At 26.0% G+C, this 24531-nt stretch overlaps 2 protein-coding genes across 9 annotated transcripts in view; one reads left to right on the top strand and one right to left on the bottom strand.

The window, feature by feature from the left end:
• LOC127277228 (uncharacterized) overlaps window positions 1-6231 on the top strand; it is a 175441-nt gene extending 169210 nt beyond the window's left edge. For all 5 annotated transcript variants that reach the window (XM_051298142.1, XM_051298143.1, XM_051298141.1 and 2 more), the window contains 2 exons: window positions 2364-2426; window positions 6007-6231. In XM_051298142.1, the coding sequence (XP_051154099.1) occupies window positions 2364-2426; window positions 6007-6092 (149 nt within the window). In that variant the 3' untranslated portion in view covers window positions 6093-6231. The remainder of the gene's footprint in view (window positions 1-2363; window positions 2427-6006) is intronic.
• A 3888-nt stretch (window positions 6232-10119) lies between these two features.
• On the bottom strand, window positions 10120-24476 carry LOC127277231 (profilin). Of its 4 annotated transcripts, XM_051298152.1 has the most exons (6): window positions 24268-24476; window positions 23690-23827; window positions 23125-23345; window positions 22924-23032; window positions 22570-22820; window positions 15102-15330 (listed from the first exon to the last, which is right to left on the bottom strand). In XM_051298152.1, the coding sequence occupies exons 2-5, from the start codon at window positions 23724-23726 to the stop codon at window positions 22618-22620; spliced, it is 570 nt and encodes a 189-aa protein (XP_051154109.1). In that variant the 5' UTR covers window positions 23727-23827; window positions 24268-24476; the 3' UTR covers window positions 15102-15330; window positions 22570-22617. The 4 variants fall into 4 exon arrangements, with proteins under 4 accessions (XP_051154111.1, XP_051154109.1, XP_051154110.1 ...); XM_051298153.1 differs by lacking the exon at window positions 24268-24476 and having other exon boundaries at window positions 23125-23339; window positions 23690-23974; XM_051298151.1 differs by lacking the exon at window positions 24268-24476 and having other exon boundaries at window positions 23690-23965.
• Between the last annotated feature and the right edge of the window lie 55 nt (window positions 24477-24531).

Below are 24531 nucleotides of genomic sequence, written 5' to 3'. Positions count from 1 at the left end.
TTTCTTTATTTGTTTTTTTTTTTTTTTTTTAATAAATTTCTTTGTTCATTTCCAAATTTTATGAGTTCGTAAAAAAATAGTTTTTAAACAAAAATAAAGTTCGAATTATTTTTGAAAAAATTGAAAAATACATTTTAAAAAATGAATTTTGAAAAAATCGATAATCTATATTTTGAATGGTGTGTTTAGTCTTTTAAAATTATTTCCTTAGATGTACATATATATAATACGAGGTTGTGGTACGTGAGCGCAGAACTCGTCTCTCGATATACCAGTTTCTCGAATCTTTATACCGTTATATTTCGTTATGTAGAATAAAAAAAAAAGAGATTCGTTTAAAGGCAAACCTATAGTGATTCCTCGATTGGTCCTTTTTCCTTACAAGTGCGAATAGATTCTGTTACCATTTATTATATTTTATGAAATTTGATGCTATAAACAATACATTGTAATATCTCATAAATATAAAAATTAATAATTTGATGAAAAAAAAGTCAAAAATTAAATTCTATAATTGAATTTACCAATTTTTAAATATTTTTTTTTACTTCGTTTCTAGAAATTAATTTTTGTTATATTTTTTTATTAGCAGAATATTATTTTAACTTTTGTTTTTTTTTTTTTCTAAATGTGGAAAATGAAAAAATTTCAACTAATAATGAAATTATTCGATTTGTTGTTATATTTTTTTTTCTCTGACCAACTCGAATCGAACTTTATTCTCATATCGATTGTGTCGTAGGTGTGCTTCATTTCCTCTTGGTGAGATTGCTTTCTTAGAACTTGGACTGACAGTCTCTCTACTATCATTAGCGTGACACTAGTAAAATGATAAATGGCATGCTTTGCATACTGTATAATCTTCTACTTAGATAGTCATCTATCCAAATGTCATTGTTATTTATCTCAATATATAAATTTGTCCTCCTTTTCGAAACAAATATATGTCAAAAAAAATATTCAAAATTATTCAATTCTTAATTATTTTAAAGTAATTTTTTGATCTGAAACAAACTTAATTCTCGTTATTTTAATTAAATTCATAAATAACAAATATAATTATACTAATTATTTCCCATATGGAAAGATGTATGGAAAAATTCTTGAAATAACTTCTGGAAAATTTGCAGATTTTTTCTGTAAAAATTACTTATTAGAATTTCCGAAAAAAAATTCGGAAACAGCTTCTGGAAATTTTCCGAAAATCTTTCCACATGGGTTATATTATTATTATTATTATAAATGTAAAAATGAGATATTTAAAAGCCTTTATATTTTTGACTATCCACGAAACGAGTCTCATCTTATCGTTCTACTGTCACAGATCTTTGGTTATCAATTATTATTTCCGGAGGAGTGATATACATTAAAAAAAAACTATGTCTGTTGCTCATTGCTTTAACGGAATCATTTTACACAATAAAGTCACAATGCATGAAACCAAAAAAAAAAAAAAAAAAAAAATATTGCAATTAGAATATATCTTGAGCACGTTTAAATTTTTCCCCTCATCCAATAAGCATGTAGCTGTGAAATTAGAGAAAAGAAATAATCATTGACTGCTCTGATAAATACGTCTCGTGATATAAATAAAATATATATATACTTTTTTTCGTGTTTCCATCAATGTAAAATTAAATTTCCAAAGAGAATATCGTTCAACAAGTGGATAAAAACAGAATTTTATAAAAAATTTTTGCTTGAAAAAAAAACGAATCTATCAGAGTAATATTCACTCTACGGACCATTTTTCTTTTATTTTTTTTTCTATAAGTGCCTTCATCTCTGTAACATCAATTCTCGAACAAATCAGAATAAAATTATTTAAAAGTTCATCTATGAAAAGAAATTCTTCATGGATTTTAATTATCATTAATTATTGAAATAATTAATTGAAGATAAAAAATTTTTTAATTTATAATTTAATTTGAAAATATTAATTTTATTATTGTATTAATAATGAAATATTTTGTTGTTAACTAATTAAATTAATAGTTAATTTTTTTGTAATCTATTTTCCAATACAAAAAAACTTGTATATTTTTTATTTTACAAATATATATATTTTTTTTAAATGTTTTTTTTATTTTATAAATTAGTTATTTTTGTATATATAAATTCTCTTTCCAGTTAATATTTGTAATTTTTATGATATGAAAATTGAGAATTTATGTTTGTGTAATTCATTCATGTTTCATGAAGTTGAAAACAATGTTAGGTATTATTATTTTTTTTTTAACTGTTTTCGTGTTTTTTCATTTTTTAGTCATTGATGTTAATTCACATTGAATGTTGAATTTTAGAGAAGAAAATTAAGAAAAAAAATTTGTTTTACTAAAATTGAAATTATTTTCTTGTTTCAGGAGGCGGAAGTAAAGATGGAAAAGGAGGAAAAGACAACGTTGCACCTTCTGGTCCATATACAGGTGAGTGTATAAAGATTTAAAAATTTTTTTAAATTATTTTCCTACTTGTTAATTACAAGTAAATAGTATACAATTTTTCCCCCTTTTTGAATTACAAATACGCATTTTAAATATGTTCGTATTTGTAAAAAAAAATTTGAAAGAAGTAAATTTTCGATTTTTCTCATATTCATTTTGTTTTCGAAAAATATTTGAAACAAATTTTGAGAAGATAAATTTTTGGATATGTGGATCTGATTTCTTTGAAGATTAGTTTCTTGTGACTTAATGTGAATGGGACAACGTGAATTTTGTCTATTTTTAAGTCTTGCCAGCTTTACGTCAACAGCAATAAGAAATCGTGGAAATATTGCCGCCGTGGACCACAACCGAAAATAAACTGGACCATCTTTAGTCCCGTTGCATCCCAAAAAGTCAAGGGAAACTTTTTCAAAAAATATTATTATTAAAAAATTATTGCTTCAATAATATTTAAATTTTCGGTAATAATTTTTTTGAAATTTAAAAAAATTATATCTACTTTATAAAAATTGAATAGAATTTTTTTTTTGGGTAAAAATTATTTTGTTTCGATAAATAATTTTTAAAATTAAAAATAATTTCTCTCATTTTTATTTGATACGAGAAAACAATTTTTTTCAAATTAAAGCAAAATTTCGATATTATTATTAAATCAAATTTTCAAATTAAAAATCAAGGGCAAAAAAACATTTTAAAAAATGAAAGAAAATTTTTTTTTTTTTAAGTGAAAAATTGAAATAAGGAAACAATTTTCAAGTATTATTTTTTTAAATTCAATCTTTATAAGATATATATCTCAAACGTCAAGTTTTTTTTTTCGTGCAAAAGGGTGAGTAACTCAATACATATTCTGTCTTAGTGAACATCTGCAGATTATTCTTGGATCTAATGGTCTTTGTGCTCTAGGAAAACACGTGCATCTCAAGGACAAATCTTTTAAGTCCTTGGGTCCTAAATCCATTTTTTGAAAATGTTAATTAAAATTAATTAATTTTGACTTGAATTAAATTTTTTTGCTTTCTTGTACCTGTAAACAAATAAATGAATTTTTTTTTAGAGATTTACAAAAAAATAAAATTTAATCTCAAAAACTAGAAATTGAGATTTATAAAATTCTAAACTAGTTAGTGAAAGTGAAATTTCAGACACTTTCCGGTCTCTTGACACAGGCTTTTATTTTCTTGTTTCTTGATAAAGTTTGTAATATAATATCAAACTTTCTAATTAATATTGTTTTATGAAATATATAAAAACAATCTTTACAAATGTTAAAAAATTTAAACATATAAAGTTTTTCGAAAATTTTGATTTTAAATTGTTAAAATTTTTTATTTATGTAATATAAACTATGAATTCATATTATTAAATTATTTTTTCCCATTAATTTTAAAAATTTATATTTAAAATTTTAATAATAATAATAAAATTATCTGAATTTGGGAAAAAAAATATTAAATTTGAAATTTATTTCGAAAATTTGGGGGATATTTGAGATAAAAATTGTCTTTTTTCTTTCATTCCCACAACCAGGGCCGAATTTAGAGCGACACAAGATAAGAGTAAACGCAGAGTCATAGAGCTCGAAAATATCTTTCTCTCCCACTGCTTAAATACTTCGTCTTCGTTGTGAATACCAAAACTATTAATATTACTTGGTTATTTTCGTGTCAACTTCTCACCCTGTTTGCTAGCTCACTTTTTCACTAGAATCTCCGTAATTCTGAATTTCCACCATCTGTTTCCCTCTAATAGACATATTTATTTTTTTCAAAATACTATTTTTTTTCTTGTCCATTAATTATTTAGTTATTTTGTTCTTTTTTTTTGTTGTGAAAAATCAAATTCTTTATGTTTTGGAATAATTAATTTTTATTTCAAAAATTAAATATACGAGAAAAGGCATATAGTTTTGTAAATTTTTTTTTTTTTTTTGAAAGTATCCGAGGATGATTTCTTTCTTATACATACGTGAAGATTTATCTTTTTCGTAGATATAAGCTTTGTAATTTTTTTTTTTTCATAAAAGTCAAATTCGTTGGAGAATAATGGGTCTAGAGTGTTTCAATAGATTCTCACGTGTTTTTTTTTTTTTTTTTTTTTTTTTAGGAAAGATATTAAGAATAGAAACTCTTTCGAGTAAAAATAAGCATATACAGATGAGAATACAGTGCAGAGGGATGCTGCGCGAGAAATCGGACACACCCGAGACTGTGCGTCTATGCACTATACAGACTCTATTGGTATTGATCCGTACGCACCTCTCTCACTCTGGACCAACGCTATCTCTCCTTTTCTCCCTCAGTTCATTGGCCCGAATATATATGTATATATTTACAAAAGCCAAATAATAATAATTTTCCCACGTATTCCAATTAAATTAATTTTTAAAAAGATTCTCAAAAATGTTTAATTTGGAAAATTTTTTTTTCATACTCTATTTTCTTATTTTTACCTTCTATTTTTTTTTAAGACGAAATTGTCTTTTCATTTAATAAGAATAAAGAAATATTCATGTGAAACATTTGATATAAAAATTAGGAATTCGAAATTATTTTTTGTTGAAATATTTGATTTATAACAAAATTAAATACATAAAGATTGTTTTTTGAAAATTCTCAAAATTAAAAATACCTGTTGCTCTGGAATGTGCATTTTTCAATATTTCAAGAATTCATGCTGCAAAGCACAGACCTCGTAATACTTTTTAAATTTAGAATATTGAGTCGCCTTGATTATTTGAGTTGAGAGAATTAAATTCCGGATTTTATAAATAAGAATTGTTTAATCGTGAAATTAAGTTATATTCAATATTCAAAAAAGTTGAGATATTTCAAAAATATCTTACTAAATATTATTTTTAAAATATATTTTTAAAATATATTTTTAAAAAAGAATAATTTTAGTTAACAAAAAAAAATTTTTTATTTTATTTAAAATAAATTATATTTGGTTTGAATAAAAAAAAAAAAAATTTTCGTTTTGTAAAGAGCATTAAATTATTTATAGCAGATTGATATAAAAAAACAAAAGCTTCGTTGTTTTGTTAAATCGAATTACCGGAAGGGGTGCTACTTATAATTCGACCAGCATAGAGTGTGAGACTTCCCTTTGCTTAACATATTGCACGTGTAGCAACGTGGCTAAAATAATGTGAATAATAATACCCGCACAGCTCAATTAATTCGACCTCGATAAAAAAAAAAGGAAGAAATAAACAAATTCTACTGAGGAATATTAGTTTTGTCACGTCCTGCTTTTTTTTCCAATACTTTGTGATGTCAGTATTTATGTAAATTTTTCTGACCTCCTTAAAATATAAAAAATCTATAAAATATAAATTTTTAAAGAAACTAAAACACTGAACCATGTGGGAAAATTTTTTTTTTTTTTTTTTGTAATAAAAATTGGAAAAAATAAGAGAAGATACAATGAAAATTAAAAAAAATTCGATGTATAAAAACTGAGGTAAATGATGTAATTTTTAATTGGGAAAAATTATTTTTCATAAGTCGATTAAAAGAAAAGTAAATTTAAGTTTTATTTTTCTTTTTTGTTTCAGTTGAAGCAAGTGATGCGCCTAAGAAGAAAGGATTTTTCAAGAATTTTTGGAAGAGGTCACGTCACTATTCTCTGGAAAACCAATAGCCCAGGTGCGCCAGAGTAACCAATCGCCAACGACAGCGCCAAGAAAATCATCATCAACGCCACATTGCCACCACAACTCTTTCAAGTAACCCTTGCTGTTGCATTATCCACTAACACATGGACTTTTAAAAAATTAAAAACGGAAGTAAGTTCTCATTTTCCGTTTTTTTTTTATTTCTTTTTTACTTTTAGAACAATATTCAAATTTATTTCAGATAATTTTATAATAATTTATTATTTTTTAATGCTATTACTTATTAATTAAATTAAATTACTTATTTATTATTAAATCTATATATTTTTATTTATTTGTTACATTTATTTAGTTATTTTTATTTTTTTAATAAATTTTTTTTAACAATTAAAAGTTTTTTTTTCTAATTACAGGACAATCGTTTTTTTTTTAATACCCGCAAGCCTGGGGCGACACACATCGCTTAACGGGCTTTAATTGATATTCACAAGGTCAGCAAAAAAGAAGAAAAAAACGGTGACGGAGAAAAATCCGCTATCGTTCGAATGTTCATCTCTGGTGCCCTTTGATAACAGAAAGTTAAGTAACAAAGAAAAAAGATATAATAAAAAAAACTAAAACGCGCATGATTGTCGTATAGACGAATGTGAGAGCGAAAGAAAGAGAGAGAAAGCCGATTCTTTTTTGTGAAACCGTTTTTAAGCAAAAATGGGGTAGTGAAGTGTTTTTTGCAATACAAGAGGTAAAAAAATAATACATAATGTATAAAAAAAAAAATAATGTCGTGACGTTTGGTAGACTCTGGATTCTTCGAGGTATGTGTTTTTAAACGTTTTGCACAGAACAATGTAAAAGTACGCAATGTGATTCAGAAACGTTTTTCTTTTTTTTGTTATTGTTTTTTTTTAGCGAGTTCGAATTTAAAAGCCTAGCTTAATAATAACGTCGATTAATTGCTGAAATTATAATTTCCAAAAAGAAAATCGGCCTAATATCGTCCGTGTTTTTCTAAGAAAAGAATTTCAATTATTTTTTAATCAATTTCAATGAATTTTTGTCGATCGATTTTCAGTTCATAAGCAGAAAATCTATTTTTTTTTCTATATTTTTTTAATTGATTATAAATAAAAAAAGAAAAAAATATAAAATATTTCAAAATTCTCATCATGAAATCAAATTCTACATGAAGGAGAATTAATAATTTATTTAATTTATAAAAAAAAAATATATTAATTTTTTTCAATTACTGTTTCTCTAAAAATAAAAAAAAATTGCCTTTAAAAACTGAAACTTTAATGAGAGCTTCAGGATATTTTTGAAAAAATATCGAAATTTCTTAACGAAAAATTTATTTGTTTTGATTTCTTAAAAAATTATTCTATCGACAAACATCGATAAATGGCGTGATTGTTTTACTCGGCCCTACATAGTTGCGTGTAAGGCATCGAAGTTAAAATATATATTTACGAGTGATTTTTAAAAAAAAAAAATTCACCTCTTAACATAATTTCAGAGATTTTTTCAAGGTGTTTCCTGAAACGTTGAAGAAAATCCCTGCAAAAAAAAAAAGAAAAAACTGCGATAATCGTCCTTATTATTAAGGTAAAATTAATATCGCCGCAATCGTCGAATTATTCGTAACGAATAATAAATGATTAACTATAAATATATGAATAAAAAAGAGTATTCGAGTATAGCATACTTAAACGTGTAGACGATTTGTAACATGTGAAATATATGAAATGAAAAAGAGACTGCAATCGAGTGAATACTTGTGATTCATGTGTATGTGTGTGTGTGAGTGTGAGTAAGTGAGAAAGAGAGTGCGAATAGAACAGAAAATGTTATTAATGATTTACGATTGCAAGTTAATAGAATCATTTAACATGTTGTAAAGTTACTAATAATGCGATTACAAGCTCGGTAACAAATAACAATAATATTCTTAATAACATTAATATTGATAATATATGATTATTATTGAGATTCTTGCTGATAATATAATGATTACGAAAAATGATAACGGTAATGCGATTATTATATTTAATATAATTTTTAAATTATAATAAATTAATCGTAGTCAATCTGAATGTTTATTTATTCATAAAATCCCCTCCTTCTCCTTATTTTGCATATTATAAAAAAATAAATAAAACAAAAAAGGATGTTAAATAATTAAATTCATTGTTTTTATTAATAATTCGTAGAAAATTGCATTTCCATTATATTTTAAAAAAAGAAAATATAAAAAAATTACCGGAATAGAAATCTACCTTACCGACTGATGGTAAAGAAATTTTTTTTGAAAAATGAAAATATAAAAAATTACCTACCTAAAAATCTACCTTACCGACTGATAGTAAAACAGATTTTTTAAAAAATGAAGATATAAAAAATTACCTACCTAGAAATCTACCTTACCGACTGATGGTAAAACAGATTTTTTGAAAATGAAAATATAAAAAATTACCGACACAGAAATCTACATTACCGACTGATGGTAAAACAGATTTTTTGAAAAATGAAAATATAAAAAATTACCGACAAAGAAATCTACATTACCGACTGATGGTAAAACAGATTTTTTGAAAAATTAAAATTTAAAAATTACCGACACAGAAATCTACATTACCGACTGATGGTAAAACAGATTTTTTGAAAAATGAAAATATAAAAAATTACCGACACAGAAATCTACATTACCGACTGATGGTAATTACCAACTGACGGTAAAACAGTTTTGAAATTTTATAAATTTAAACTATTTATTTACCATCAGTAGGTAATTACCATCAGTCGGTAAGGTAGATTCCTATGCCGGTAATTTTTTTATATTTTCATTTTTCAAAAAATCTGTTTTACCATCAATCAGTAATGTAGATTTCTGTGTCGGTAATTTTTTATATTTTCATTTTTCAAAAAACTGTTTTACCATCCGTCGGTAAGGTAGATTTCTATGTCGGTAATTTTTTATATTTTCATTTTCAAAAAATTTCTTTACCATCAGTCGGTAAGGTAGATTTCTAGGTAGGTAATTTTTTATATCTTCATTTTTCAAAAAATCTGTTTTACTATCAGTCGGTAAGGTAGATTTTTAGGTAGGTAATTTTTTATTTTCATTTTTCAAAAAATTTCTTTACCATCAGTCGGTAAGGTATATTTTTATGTCGGTAATTTTTATTTTTCAACAAATTTCTTTACCATCAGTCGGTAAGGTAGATAGCTAGGTCGGCAATTTTTTATATTTTCATTTTTAAAAAAAAATTCTTTACCATCAGTCGGTAAGGTAGATTTCTCTGTCGGTAATTTTTTATATTTTCATTTTTCAAAAAAAATTACCATCAGTCCGTAAGGTAGATTTCTAGGTCGGTGATTTTTTATATTTTTCAAAATTTTTTACCATTTTGTTAATTTTTTAACCATCTTTGTATTTTATATTACAAAATTGGTGGGAAAAGAATTTTGAAAATACCCCAGCCTAATACTTACATGTTTGTACTGCGAACAAAAATATAGTGTGGAGAATTTTCATCATCCTCTTCATATTCTTCTTTTAATTTTCGATTTCTGTAAGACCTTTAAAATTTTGAATCTAAATTTAAAAATTTTTTTAAATCTTGAATTATTAAAAAGTTAATTATGTATATAAGAGTATTAATTAATAATTTATTTTGCTTTATAGAAAAATAAATTCATTTTTAAACAATAAATTGAAACTAAATATTTTCTGAAAAGCTACTTTAATCTTTGAAACATCTCATATTCACTCGGATTTAATAAAAAAAAAGAAAAATATTATATATTTGAAAGACTTCTTTTTGACATCCCTTTTTTCAAAACCTCATAAACTTTTAAGCCCTGCTATAAACCGCTGTCGATTTTATATAGAGACATTGAAATTGAAAAAGATCAAGAGGAGCAAGTTTATTAATAAGTCATGATTTTTTTTTTATTATGCCAACATTATGTAAAAATTAAAGTATTTCTAATTACCCTTTTTTATAATATAAGAGAAATTAAAAATTAGAAAAAATTACATAATACAAAAATCAATTAAAGATAAATTTTTTCTCATTTATTTAAGATGAAAATTATACTTATTTCAAAAGGTAAAAATTTGTCTACTTTTGTTTTTCTTTTAGGTCAAAGTAAACACGCGTTGTACACCACTTTATACAAATTTATTACTCTCTTAACACAATCTTACTTTCGACGTATGCAAAAAAAAAAATGTTCGGAGAAAGTTTCATTTTACAAAGCTACACTTAAACGTCGGAGTTCTTTTTCCGCTTTTCGCCCTTTCTTTTATCTCTCACTCTATTCTCTCTCTCTCTCTCTCTCTCTCTCTCGCCCTTTCTCTCATTGTCCCGTTCTTTAAAAATAAATACACCCCGACCGATCGTCGAAAAAGGAGAAATTATCAATCTTTACAAAATACAATAATCAACAAACATCAAAAAAACACAAACAGATCTTGAATTATTTTTTTTAAATCTAACTATTATTTCTTCAGATGAAAATTAGTTCCAAAATCAGATCAATCAAAATCACATTAAAAAAAAAAAAAACTTAAAATCACCAAAAACAAAATTACGTTTTTAACGAATGAATATATTTAATTTCATTTAAGAGAAGAAATCGACTATAACGTTTTTTTCGTGAAAGATTCGAGGTTTTCTCCCTCATTTCGACGTTGGATCGCGCGCACAGTTCATACGAACGACACAGACATTCGTTTTTTTTTTTTTTTTTAAGGGAATTAGTTATAATAAACGACAAAAAAAAAAAGAAAGAACGACTGAAATGTCTTTAATTGCGTCATTTAAATCTCCTCGACAATTAGATATTATTTTATAGTTTAATTTTTTTTTTTTCATTTTTCTTTGTAAATAAAAATTATTACATAATAGTTTTCGGGGGGGCCGCTGCTTGGCATCACACGAATCGACAAGCAACCAGAGTAATAGTTTAATAGTAGCGATAGCAGTAATAATAGTAGTAGTTTAATAGTCAGTATCATCCGAGTGACAACGAATCAATTATGGGGAAAAATGGTCGCAGTCACAGATTCACGCGAGGGGGAAATAATCCGCAATGTTTTATTCTTCGGTATCACAATTTTTTTTTTTTCTTTAGGCTCTTTCATATGGCACACAAGCTCTTTTTTTTAAAAATTATTATTTTTGCCAAGAAAAAATTTCTGTAAAATATGTTATTTAAAAAATTTTTTTTTATCAAAATTAAAAGTAGTTTTATTTAAAAAAAATTTTCGAGTATTTAAAAAATGATAAAACCAATTTTTTCCCACCTACCTATGGAAATTGCATTTATTTTAAGAATCGTCTCTATTTCTCTTGGATTTTTTTTTCTTTCACCGAGTATATATATATATATAAGAGAGACGATTTCCTTCGTGTACCATTGACATTTACATCGCGGTTTCTTATTTCTCTCTCACAATTATTGTGTTTTTGTGTGTATATTTGAAAATTGTTTATGTATAAGTGTATGTATCGAGAGTGTGTGTGTGTGTGTATATATTATATTAAAATGTAGGTGTAGATTCGTGTCGCGACTCGCCCTTTCATCCTCAGCTACCACGCCCAACTTTTCGATAAAAATCTCAGCAATATGACATGTCGTTCGTCATTCCTCTCATTTCTTTTCTTTATTTTTTTCCACATATTATCTTTCAATTTCTTCTTTAATCATCATCATTATCATCAATTTCTTCTTTTTTTTTTTTAGCGAATTTTCCATTTGTTTTTTTTTCCTTACACATAGCAATTAATAAAGACAAGTAAATAGCTAAAAAGGGGCCGCGCGCATTTATAATTAGCGAGAACATACGTAGCCAGTTTAAAAAAAAAAAATTATTTTTTTTCTGATCCAGCAAGTGTTACTCGCGCCGCCGCATACTCGTCCTGTACTTCGTTTTATCTTTTCTTCAAGAGCTTTTTTTCGTCATAAGAAAGCTTTCTCTCATCTCTGCACAGTCACGCACACGCACATCCATTTAAAAAAAGGATTCTCCTATTTTCTTCTCTCTCTTTCTCTCTCTCTCATTCGTTCTCACTTTCTCTCCGAGGCTCCATATTTTTTCATTTAGAAATCCTCTCTCTCTTTTCTCAATTCCATTTTTTATCCTCTTCTATAATCTTTTTATTTATCACTTTCTCTCTCTTACCTCTTTCTTTAAACACCTTTCTCTCTCTCTTTCTATCGCTCTCGCATACTTTTTTATCGCAGCTACAAAAAACTGTAACCTAATACAATAGTTTAATATTAATTATAATAATTATTATTGTTACACTTAACTTAGTTACGTGTGTGTGTATGTATGTGTGTTTTTCATTTCCTCGTCAACAAAGCGCCGCGTAAGCGATCAAAAATACAAAATTTTGGTTCAAGTCGCACCGTTGCGCTCGATGGATTTAGTTATTATTTGTTATTTGTTTTTTTTTTTTAACTCGACAGAAACGCAATTTTCAAATCGACCCCACACGGAGTGTTTTAATTCAATATCTATAAGGAAAAGAGAACGAGAGACAAGGAGAAAAAAGAAAGATAACAATAATAATGGAAAGATTAAGAAAGAAAATTATTTGAAGGAGAGAGAGAGAGAGAGTGAGGTTAAAGAAAAGGGGGGGTGGAAAAGTGGGAGCGAATTGCGTGTGAGTGTTTGTGTGAGATGTGTTTCTTTCGTTTTCGCGAATGTTTCATGTCGACTTGAAGAAGAGAGAACGATGACTGGCTTACGTTGCTGCCAATGACGACGACGATGATAATGATGATGATGATTTTTTCATCATTTTTTCAAAGCGGCAGACTTGTGCGGCAGCTTTGGCGCGTCTCGTGCGGCACGGCGCGATCATTTCATTCGCTGTCATTTAAAAAATCATCGTCCGTATCGTTATTATTATTATTAGATATTTGTGTTGGATCCCAGTGGTCACTATAACAAAAAAGAGAAAAGAAAAATTAAAAAAAAAAAAAATTCATTTATTTCATTATAAATTTCAATAAAACATCCTTAAAATTGAGATTTAATAAAATTTGGTAAAATTTGTCAAAAAAATGCTTTCTTAAATTTAACAATCTGAAAATTCAGTGAAAATCAAGTTGAGTAAATTTTACCGCCATTTGATTAAACCTTTTTTTTATGTAAATAGAAAAAATTTTAATATATAAATTAGAAAAAAAGATATATATTAAATTTTCTTCTAATAATAATTATAATCTAGTATTATTATTATTTATTACATTTTGAAATATATTGTTAAATTCGTATTCACAACTAAAATATAATTACTATTGTTTCTTTCATGATGAGTGTCATAAAAAAATTATATTTATGTTCATTTGAATTCGCAGAAATATTTTCATCTTCTATTACCAATTTCTAAATAAGGCAGGGCAAGTAATTAAATCTCATACTGTAATTGTTTTCATGAAAATTAAAATGTATATTTCGTGAAAAAAATTAAGAAATTAATAAAAATTTGGGTCATTAGGGAATTTTTAAAGATTTAAAATTTTAATATTAAATATTTAATTATAAATTTTCAGTATCAAGGGAAAAAAAAGAGGATTTATCTATTATATCGATAGTCATTGAGGTAAATTATTTTCGTAGATCGAATAAAATTTTGCTTTATTTAGTGACTCAATCGTCTACTTTGCTCCCACCGAGCGTGACAAGAGGTAAATCCCCATAGCACGAAAGGACAAATCGCCTATGCAGTTACGGATGTAAAGGCTATTTCACGCTCGTTGAACGTTGATGCAATAACCAATGAAGAACGCGTGCAACAGGCATCGAACTTCACGATACCAATCAAACATCTCTCTTTGATAATTAGACCGCGATAAAGAATCTTGAAAGTGAGACGCTGCGCAATCTTTTTCTTTTTTTTTGAGCATAGAAAATAAATTACTTTGATTTTTCAAAATATCAAAGTGTTGGAAAATAAAAAAATTTATCTTATAAAAAACCAATTTTATTTTGACCTAATTGCATTATTTAATTTTTATTTTTAAATTACAAAAATTTTCCATTAAAACTCAGACAATGTTAATAATAAAAATCTAGATTTTTCAAGTATATTTTTAGAAATTCGTCTGACATAAAAATATGAAATTTTTATTTAAATCTCAAGAAAATATTTTTATTTTTAAATCCACAAATTTTGTTTCTTAAAAAAAATCTTTTGAAAAGATAATTTAACATAACATTGAGATGATAATTGGAAATTAAGAAAAATCAGAATAATTAAAAAAAAAAAAAAAGAGAAAATGTTTGAAAAATGGGAAATCACTTTAAAAAAATGTCACGTTCTACTTTCTGATATTTTGAATGCTTCCTCTCTTTTCACTCACATTATTATTTATCGCAGGAAGCTTCTTTAACTCACATATAACAGTCATCTGCGGGCAGCAAAGTTAAAAAGTTGAAAGAGAGAAAGAGTATAAAAAAAAAAAAAAAAACGAGTTAATACATCGTTGCTATGACTCACACCATAATGCAGATATGTAATTTTATTTCCCACTGAAATTACTTCAGAAAATTATGAGCTCTACTCAAGTGTATTTGGTCATCTGCGTTACACTTTTGAAAGCCATGAATTAAACTCGCAAGTGCCAATTGTAGAAAAAAAAAAAAAATTTCTAATCACTTAAAGAAAAATTATTTAAAATATTTTTAATTTTTAATTAGAAAAAAAAAATTCTCAAGAACTTTGAAAAAAAAGAAAATATAAGAGTTAATCGGGTTTTTTTTTTAGAAAAATAACTACTTTTATAATATTTAAAATGAAAATAAAAAATGTAAAAATTCTTTTGAATAGTCCACTTAATAGGTTACAGTTGATATTATCGATTACAAAGATAGAACTTAAATGGAAGGTAAGGTAATGTGAAAAGGGGTGTTTTTCTTTGTCCCTTGTGTGTTTGTTTAATAGCGATGACCTAAATATGATTATTATCAGTACTGACCTAATAGCCACAGGACAGAAGGTAGTCGCCCAATTTTTCGACGACGGAGGCAGCTTGCTGTGGTTGAATGGGGTCCTCGTAAAGGGATACAACTACCGCTTGGCTCGTCTTCATGCAATGAACGCCAACTTTGTTCAGTTTTGCCCTAATCACACGTTCTGTACCTGACAGGTAAATATACCTATTGCCAGCTAAGGTAACTCCCGACGACGTTAAAATATCCTGTTCAGCAAAACCCTGGACAAGCTTCGCGAGTTCCTCTTTACTAACCTGTAAACAAAAATAAAAATTCTCTCATTAGCTCATTTAATTCTCAATTTTTTATATTAATTTCAATAAAAATTTCAAATACAACAATGATTTCACAATCATTAATTAATTGAAAAATCATTTTAATTTTTCATAAAAAAGAATTAAATTTAAAAAAAAGATCTTTACATGTGATAAGGGAATTTCAATTATACACACCCCTGGTGCAATAACCTAATTAGATCCAATTACTGCTAATTGCGTAACTAACCCATTCGGGTCGAAGAAAATAAAAACGAAAGAGACAATTGAATCCATTGATTTTAAAACATTTTTTCAGATTTCCAATCTCTTTTCCTTATTCTTTTTTGTGAAATAATGAAGAACTAAATAATTTTCCCTTTCAATTTACAAAATTATTATTTTTACATAATACTAATTTTTTATTTAACATTTATTAAAATTCTTAATTCCAATTATTATTTCAATTATTGGAAGCAAAATATAGAGAAAAAATGAGAACAAAAACTTTGGGTTGATCGAAAATTTTTTTTTTTTATAACTTTCTGAATTTGTATTTTTCCGTTTCTAAAAAATTCTCATATACACCTAAGTACCCACTCAGCTGATCAGCTGAGCAAGTCACCATTTACATCGATAAGAATAGAAACTCACGAGTAACAAGAATCGATCGAATTAAAGTTACTTCTATTTTTATCGACGACATTTTCGAATATAAAACATTTGATTTTTAAATTTTAACTAATGTATAAATATTTACACTATACAGGTGAAAAAAAAATTCGTGTATTTTATTTTCAATTCAATTACTTCCCTAATCTGTTAAATTCTTAACTTAGCGTTTCTTATCATTCAATCTAATTTATCGACAAATTTAAAGTCCACTTCCAGAAAGATCGACAATATTTATTGATTATTCAATAAATAAAGTTATTCGTAAATCCGTAAAAAAAAATTGAATATTTTTCGATTGATTCGTCATCATTATTAATTTCCTATTTATTATATATGAATCACTTTTGCAAAGAAGCAAATTATATTTTAAAATGACATATAAAATCCGAAATTATGTCGATGTTGCTCATTAGAATTCCATTTGCGGATTTAATACTTATTCCTTCGACCTTGCAAAAAGTGGCCATGTATCTCATGTTTAGAATTATCGCTCTGCATTTATTAAAGAGAATCTCTGTGAGCGGATAAAAATGTGCTACATTAACAATTTCTAAAGTCATAATTGAAACTTTCATTTCAAATTTCTTCTGTCCAATAACAATTAATAACAAAATTAAATTATAAAAGAAATAATTTTTTTATTCCATTAAATAATTATTTTAAACAATTATTAATTATTGTAAAAATTATTTTCAAAAAATATTTAAGTAAATAATTATTTGAAAAATGAAGAAAATTGTAAAATAATAATAAATAATAAAAGTAGTAAACTAAATAATAAAAATAGTAAATTAAATAATAAATTACAAATATTAAAAATAAATTAATTATTATTAGAAATTTCTTAATCTATACTAAAATGTTATAATGGAATTTAGAAATCGAATCATGAGCTAAAAATTCTTAGAAAATAGTTTTTCTCGAGAAAACTATTTTCTAAAATAACTTTTCTTTCCGATTGACATAATTTCCATTTTAAATTCTTTCTATATTTGTGTACTTATTAATTTAAGATGAGCCGAAAGTTTTGAACGTTCATATGAATGTAAAAATTATTAAAAATTATGATGACCATGTAAAATAAAACAGTAAATTAAACAATTATTAAATTAATAACATCTTTTTAGATATTTTAAACAATATTTTGTACTAAAATTCGTACTTAAAGAAGTTGCATAAAAAATTTCGTTCATATGAACGTTTAAAACGTTTGGCTCATAATTTAAGGTAAAAAAATTGCCAGTTAATATTCATATATCGTGGACAAATTATCATCACGTGTGTATACACAATTAAGATTGTCATTTACGTGCCCAATGTTATAAACTTTTGAGACAAAAAAAAAAAAAAAACATTTTTCCTTAATTACCAGGAAAATTAAAATTTAAGATACCTAATATTATTTAAATTAACGAGTATTTTAATTTAAAAAAAAAAAATTACAAACATAATAAAATGAAGAAGAAAAAAATGTTTATTAACTATTAAAAATATTCTTTCTCTCTCGGTAAACTACTGACTCAGATGTTTGTTTAAACTAGAAAAACAACGAAGAATGCTGAGAGAAAATGATGTTAGAATTATTTTTGCCCTAAGAACAGGAAATTGATTCTAAAGATTCAAGGACAAATCTGAAATAAGCCCACGAGTGTAACCTAATTTCTCATTGTTAAAAATACATTTTTAAAATTTTTACCAATAATAAAGAATAATATTAATATTATTATTTATTAATAATTGTATAATAATAATTATTATTTCAAGAAAATAAAAAATTAGAAATTCCAATCAAATTTTTTTGTTTCCACAACTCTCGGTACAATTAGAACAAACCAATTCTGGTTTTTTGCAAATTCTGCTAATCTTACACAGACAAATTCGATGAAAACCTAATTGACAATCTCGTGGCAAAAAAGGAAAAAAAAAAGAGGAAAACTAAATTGGAAAAAGAAGTTGAATCCTTTCCCACGAGGGCAATACTGAATTTTTTAAGAGTAAATAATTTTGTAATTGTATTTTTTTAAAAGTATGATTCAACTTCAATCCAGTAGTCAAGATTGATATAAAATAATATATATATATATTTTCATCATATTTAACTAATTAATTAAATTAATGTAAATTATCAATAAAACTAAAATAAATATAATTAACAAAAAATCGATTAATTAATAAATAAATATAATTTAATGAATAAATAAGCAAAAGAAGAAGGGAAATTTTTCGAACGTTCAAATATAAATGAATGGAATTCCTTATTTACTCTCTCGTGAATTGAAATTTACTCACGCATAAATGAATTATTATGCAAATAAATATTAATGACAGTATAGAATTTATTAATTATTGGAAAAAATTAATTTGCCGAAAATATTTAAATAAAAAAAAAAATTACACATTCACGCATGAATGTTCAAAATTTGTGATCAACAACACGAGAATAAACAACAACAACAAAAAAAGGGGGTGGGGGGGACAAGAAATGGAAAAGAGAAGATCGACTCTCTCAAGTTGTTACATAGTTAATTTAACCGGAATGAATATCGAAAGGGTTAAAGTGTAAAACGAGACGAGAAAGTGCTTTCAGAATCGGGTCTGGGCAGTTCAAGGTCACGTCTCGATAGTTGTACACTCTCAATTCAAACATATGTGTGTTTTGCGATACCCATAAATACATTCGCGGTTTGACTCACATTTCCATTTTGAATAAGATGGTTACAAGGACAAAAGAATTTTGCACCAGTCTTGGAGGACATTATCTTGGAACTTATAAGTCAAGACGTGATTTTTTTTTCGTTGCATGAAAAATAAGAAAAAAAAAATTAAATAAATAACACGACCTTAGTTTTCCGAACCTACAGTTTCCAAGTTTGGCGATGGATTTACTAATACAAGATATTGATCCAAGGATCTTTAATAATAAATATATTGCAATTTTTTTTTTTTCATCTTGGTATAATCTAGGAAGTTCCTTTTTTTTAACTTTTAAGAAAAATAATTGATATACTACTTTATTTATCAAGGTTGCTAATAAAAAGTAAATAATATGCTCTAATATCATTGAATAATAATCTATTAAATGAATTTAATAAATTCTTCTATGAATTTAGATTCATTAAAAATTTTGTATTTGAATAATTAAAGTTTTTTGTTTTCTTTTTTTGACATTTTTTCTAACTAAAAATAATTTTCCGTATATTTTTAAAAGATTTCAATTAATCGTTTAATAATAATTATAATCGTGACATAGAATTTTGTTTTTCATTTTGTAACATTTGAAAATTAATTATTTTTTTTTCTCTTTAAATAAAGTATTAGTCAAAGACAAATTTAGAACATATGACTCACTTCATGGAGATTGTGATCGGGGAGACGAGAAACATTCATACGTTACTAAATTCGATGAATCATACAACGATTTTGGGGATTTTTCTCTGATTCTTTCCATAGAACCTTCAAATATTTGCTCATGTTAAGTATTAATCAAAATTAAACCAAATTGCTATAAAAATATTTTTAAAACTCTAAAAATAATACAAATAAACGACTTTAATTTCTCAAATAAAATTAAAAATATTTTTAATGACTCTTTTTCCAATTAATAATAATAATAATAATAATAATAATAATAATAATAATAATTGAAAAAATTGTTTTCCGGTGGATAAAAATAAGTGCTTTAAAAGAATTAACTATTGGACAATTGTAGCAAAACAAAGAGATGTCATAAATGTCATTCATGCGTTTAGTTATGTATTATATCAAACTAAATCGGATACAAACAATAATATTTTATATATATTGTATTTTAAAAAAATTAAATTAAAATAAATTGAAAAATATCGTTAAAATGTTATTTTCCTAAGCAGGTGCAAATTCGTTACACCTGTTTGTATGAAACAACTGTAAAACTTTTTTTCTTTAAGCCTTTAATAATTTAAAATTATAACATTTAAAAATATTACATAATAATGTGAATCAATAAACTTTTAAATATAAAAATCAGTAAGAAACAATAACTTACAAATTTAGATGTACAATTTAAAAAAAAAAGAAAAACACTATTTAAAACTGTCAAAATGGAACTTGGGATTTAAAATTTAAAGAACCTGGACCAAAAGTTTTTCCAACGATTTTTTATTATTATTTTAACCCTTTTCCTTTAAATTCTAATAATTTTTTTTGCCTTAGTTGGTTTCTTTTTAGTTTAATATATCAAATAGTTAGATATCGCAAATTTTCTCAATGAAAATATAAAAAAATCCTCAAGAACAATTTTGTAAAATATTCAAAGTGAAGCTGATGGAAAAGTATTATTTATTTTTCTATAGTAAAATATAATTTTTGGAGTTCAAAATGAAAAAGAATACGAAAATACGAATTTCTAGCTACGGCACTGGCAATTGCTTCCAGGCCGGCCGGCTGTCGCCATTTTGGCAGCCGAGACCGGAAAGTGTGCTCGTGGACACTAAGTTCACGCAGCTGGCGATTTTTATCTCGACTTTCGACCGTTCCGCCACAAGAGCCATGTCTAAGTAAATCGAAAATCCCTTTATCCCTGTGGAACTCTTTTTTTTTAAACTATTATACATAGTCAATATCGGCTCCAAAAAGATCAAACTGAATCAACCGGAAACGGATGAAACGTAATCTTCGAGAAACGACGTATACTACCACAATTAAAATCCATTGTAATCTCTACTCATCCATTGAGATAATTGCAAAACAATGCAAAAATTTAGAAAATTCGACATTGAAAAATTCATTTCAAATTCGAAGAAAAGAAAATTTTGTTAACAGAAAAAGTTACAAGTTGCTTGAATTTTATTTTCTTTGTAATTTTCTTTTTTTTAACCTAAACCTTTGAATTTATAAAGGTATTTTTTTAAATTCCATTATAGAAAAAAAATTCTAACCTCACACGTACTTTATTTCTTGGAACATTTTCAACCTCATTTGCTTAAAATGCTTCAGGCATTTCCGGTTTATAGACAAATCAAATATCTCTCTTACAAAGATCGGGAGAAATTAAGAAGAAAAAAAAAATCGCCTAACCAATGTGCTTGGAGAAATTTCGACGCCAGCACCGCCACACCCTGAAATTCAAGATCCGTCATGTTTTCAAGTTGTTTTTCGAAAAGAGAATAAAGACCTTTTTATCATAACAAAGTATTTTTAAGAAAAAAAAAGAACGCTCGCTGATTATGAAAAAAGAAGAGGCTGAAAGTGTATTCGAAAAATCATGATTTCCCACACCACGCCGCAAGCGAACATCACAAGGATCGATATGGTGTTGTATCCCTATATAGAGGAGAGAGCAAATGCCCGGGTAAAATGGACAACTCGTTGATGAAGAGTATCAACGACAAGCACTCGGTGATAAACGAAGCGCAACCATAACCCCTCGTTTTGTACATTTCGCATCACGTCATAACTACGTGGCAGCAGACTCGTCCTTTTTTTTCCCCCCGCAGAGGAAAGATCCGCCAACCGGCGTTCCAACCTCTTTTTCACTTACACACAGCCTCTCCCGTTCAGGAAGCTTCATGAAGTTGGGAAACATCACAAGATGTCCCCGATGGAAACTTTAAAAATCAATCTATTTCCCCCATTAACTCACTCTCCAAAGGTTTTTTTTTTCGAAAAAAAGCGAGAAAAAACCCCCCAAGATTTTTTTTCCTTAATCAATTAACTGATGCGTCGTAGAGGGCGAGGGCGCTGCTTTTTTTTTTTGCCGTACTATTACTATTTTTTTCTATCAGTCTTACTCTTATTTTTCTTTCCAATTTTTTTTTATAACAATCCGATAAATACGATGTGTAAAAAATGAAGGATGCACGTTATTAGAAAGAAAGAGAAAAAAAAGAGAGAGAGAGAGGGATTTCCAAGAAGGTGGGAGGATTACTCACTTCGAAGCCATCCGATTTTGCCCAGACATTTCCGTCATGTCCGGCGATAGCCGCTTTGGTTACACATTTAGATGCGACCAATTGCTTGTCAATATAATCCTGCCAGCTCATTTTTTAACACAGGAGGAGTTAAAACTCAACTGTTCGTTAATTAAAACCGCACTAAAGAGAACACAGACACTATCCGTCACCAACTGGTTCGGTTTCAAGACTATACTGATTCGCGCTTCATGCCGGGTTGCCCCACTCCTGCCATAAAACCCAATACATACAACGAAAGTCCCCCACCCCTAACTTTTCCTTCCCAGGAGCGTAACATTGCGCTTAAGAACCCCGCTCTTTCATTTGGCGGGAATATTTAAATTTTTTAAAATTTCAAATAATATTTTTTTAAATATTAGAAAAAATTTTAATAGACAAAAATCTAATTATTTGTAATTAATAATAAATATTTTCAAATTAATTTTTTTTTTCTTTTAAATTACCTTAAAATTTTTCTTTGCATTCAATTTAAAACAAATCTTTGGTTAAAACAAATATCTTAAAATTCTATTTAATATTTTGAAAAATTATTTCTATTAATTGATAAAATAATTTTAAATAAATTAACTATTAAATTAATTAGAAATTGTTTTTTTGTTTACTAAAAACTTACCTCTAAATTCTTGTTGAAAATTTTACTTTTTTTAAATATTCTGCATCTTTAAATTTTTCGTAATCCAGTTTCAATTAACATCATTTCAATTTGAAATTTCAAATTATCCGCTATTTGAGGTTGATAAACCCAACTTGCAAAATAAACCATTTTCGCTGCATCTCCAAATTCGTGAGCAATATTTTCGACAATTATTCGTTTTGTTTTTGCTTCATTCTTGTACGATGTGTATACAGTTTCTACAGTATTTGCTACAAAAATTAAAATTACAAGTTTATTTAAATGAATTGTTTAAATTATATTCATTAAAACTAATAAATAAAAATATAAAACTAAATTCGAATTTTTACATACCAAATTTTTCTATAGACCATGTTGAAAATAAAATTATTCTATTCTCGTTCAAGGACTGCAATTTTTGAAATTTGTGAAATAAAATTTTTAAATTACAAACTACTGCATCCTGAAAAAAAAGAACAATAATAATTGAAAAACATTTTTTATTTTAAGAATAAATATATAATAAAAAAAATATATTTAGTTATATTTTCTTACTATCTCGTCGCAAATTTTTTCCAACGATGAACATAAAGTAATTAATTCAGCGGGATATGATTCATCGTTTTTTAAATCGATTATAGATTGTACAATCGGAATTCCTTTTAAATGAATAGCATTCCATTTCTGAATATTTGTGTGAACTTCTATCACTGAATCTCGTACAATAAGAGGAATTCCTGTTAGTGCTTTTCCTTTTATCACCGGAGACCCTAAAACTGTTAATTTTAATTAAATTAGGTAAAAAAAACAATATTCAAATTATTTATTGATACACTAAAAAATTTCTATAAACTGAAAATAAAATCTGTTATATTATTTTTTACTCGTTTATTTGTTTTTCTCTTATAATATCTCCCTATTATCAGATTTTCTTTATTTGTAGTTACATATAAAAAATAAATTAATAAAATTTCAAACAAATTTTTAATTGTTTCTATAAAGTCAGGTTTTGAGGTTATGTTACATTATGAAATGTTTATTTACTAAATTCGATAAAAAATATACATTTCATTATAGTAATATAATTTTTGAATATATAATGCTAAAGAATTATTCTTACCGGTAACTGGAGAAAATTGTTTTAAATTCTTTTCCATAATTAATAAAATTACTTTTTACTATAAAAATATAACTTTATCAGTTGAATTTGGGACTCATGTATAACTAAATCAGGCTCGTAATACAAATTCTAGGGGCCCTATAAATTAGGGAGAAATTAAAAAATTTACATTAATAAGAATAATTGACAGGAAATAACAATGTACAACTTTGGATTTTACTTTAATTTTATGTAAATTATATACCAGAAAAGGAAAATACTATTTATCTAATTACAAAAATCATTTTTCAATGATAAATGCAATATAATGGTGGTAAAGTAAAAATATTCTTTATTGCCATCTATCGTCCGTTTGCGGAACTGCTAAGCTAATTCCCTGCATTACCGAATAAAAACATACTTCTATTGGACGTTTTAAATGAGAGGGAAAATTTAAATTAAAATCTTTAATTCAATATAAAAAGAAAAATAAATTCTGTAATTATATTATAAATATTAATTATATTCAATAGAAAAATTATTTTTCAGTTAAAAAAGGAAAAAAAATATAAACAGTTTAAAAAATATTTTAAACTTACATTTGTTCTTATCCACTTCGGAGCTGCTTCCCGATGACAAAATACTTTTTAAACTAATTTTATTACTCTTAAGCAATAGCGGTTATATAAAGCTTCAATTAACACTTTTGGAAAATTAAAAAATTTTAATAATTATTTAATTAATTAAATAATTTATTAAAACTTTAAACCAAATTTATCATTTTTCTATTTTTCCCCTTGAAATAAAATAAAAATTATCACATACATTAATTAAAATAGATTAAAAAAATGTTTAACAAAATT

This window comes from Leptopilina boulardi, unplaced genomic scaffold, assembly GCF_019393585.1.
Source record: "Leptopilina boulardi isolate dan_hultmark-lab unplaced genomic scaffold, ZJU_Lbou_2.1 LbouV2_165, whole genome shotgun sequence".
Taxonomy (NCBI): Eukaryota; Metazoa; Arthropoda; class Insecta; order Hymenoptera; family Figitidae; genus Leptopilina; species Leptopilina boulardi.
Note: the sequence above shows the minus strand (reverse complement) of the source record. Positions and strands in the feature narration are given on the sequence as shown.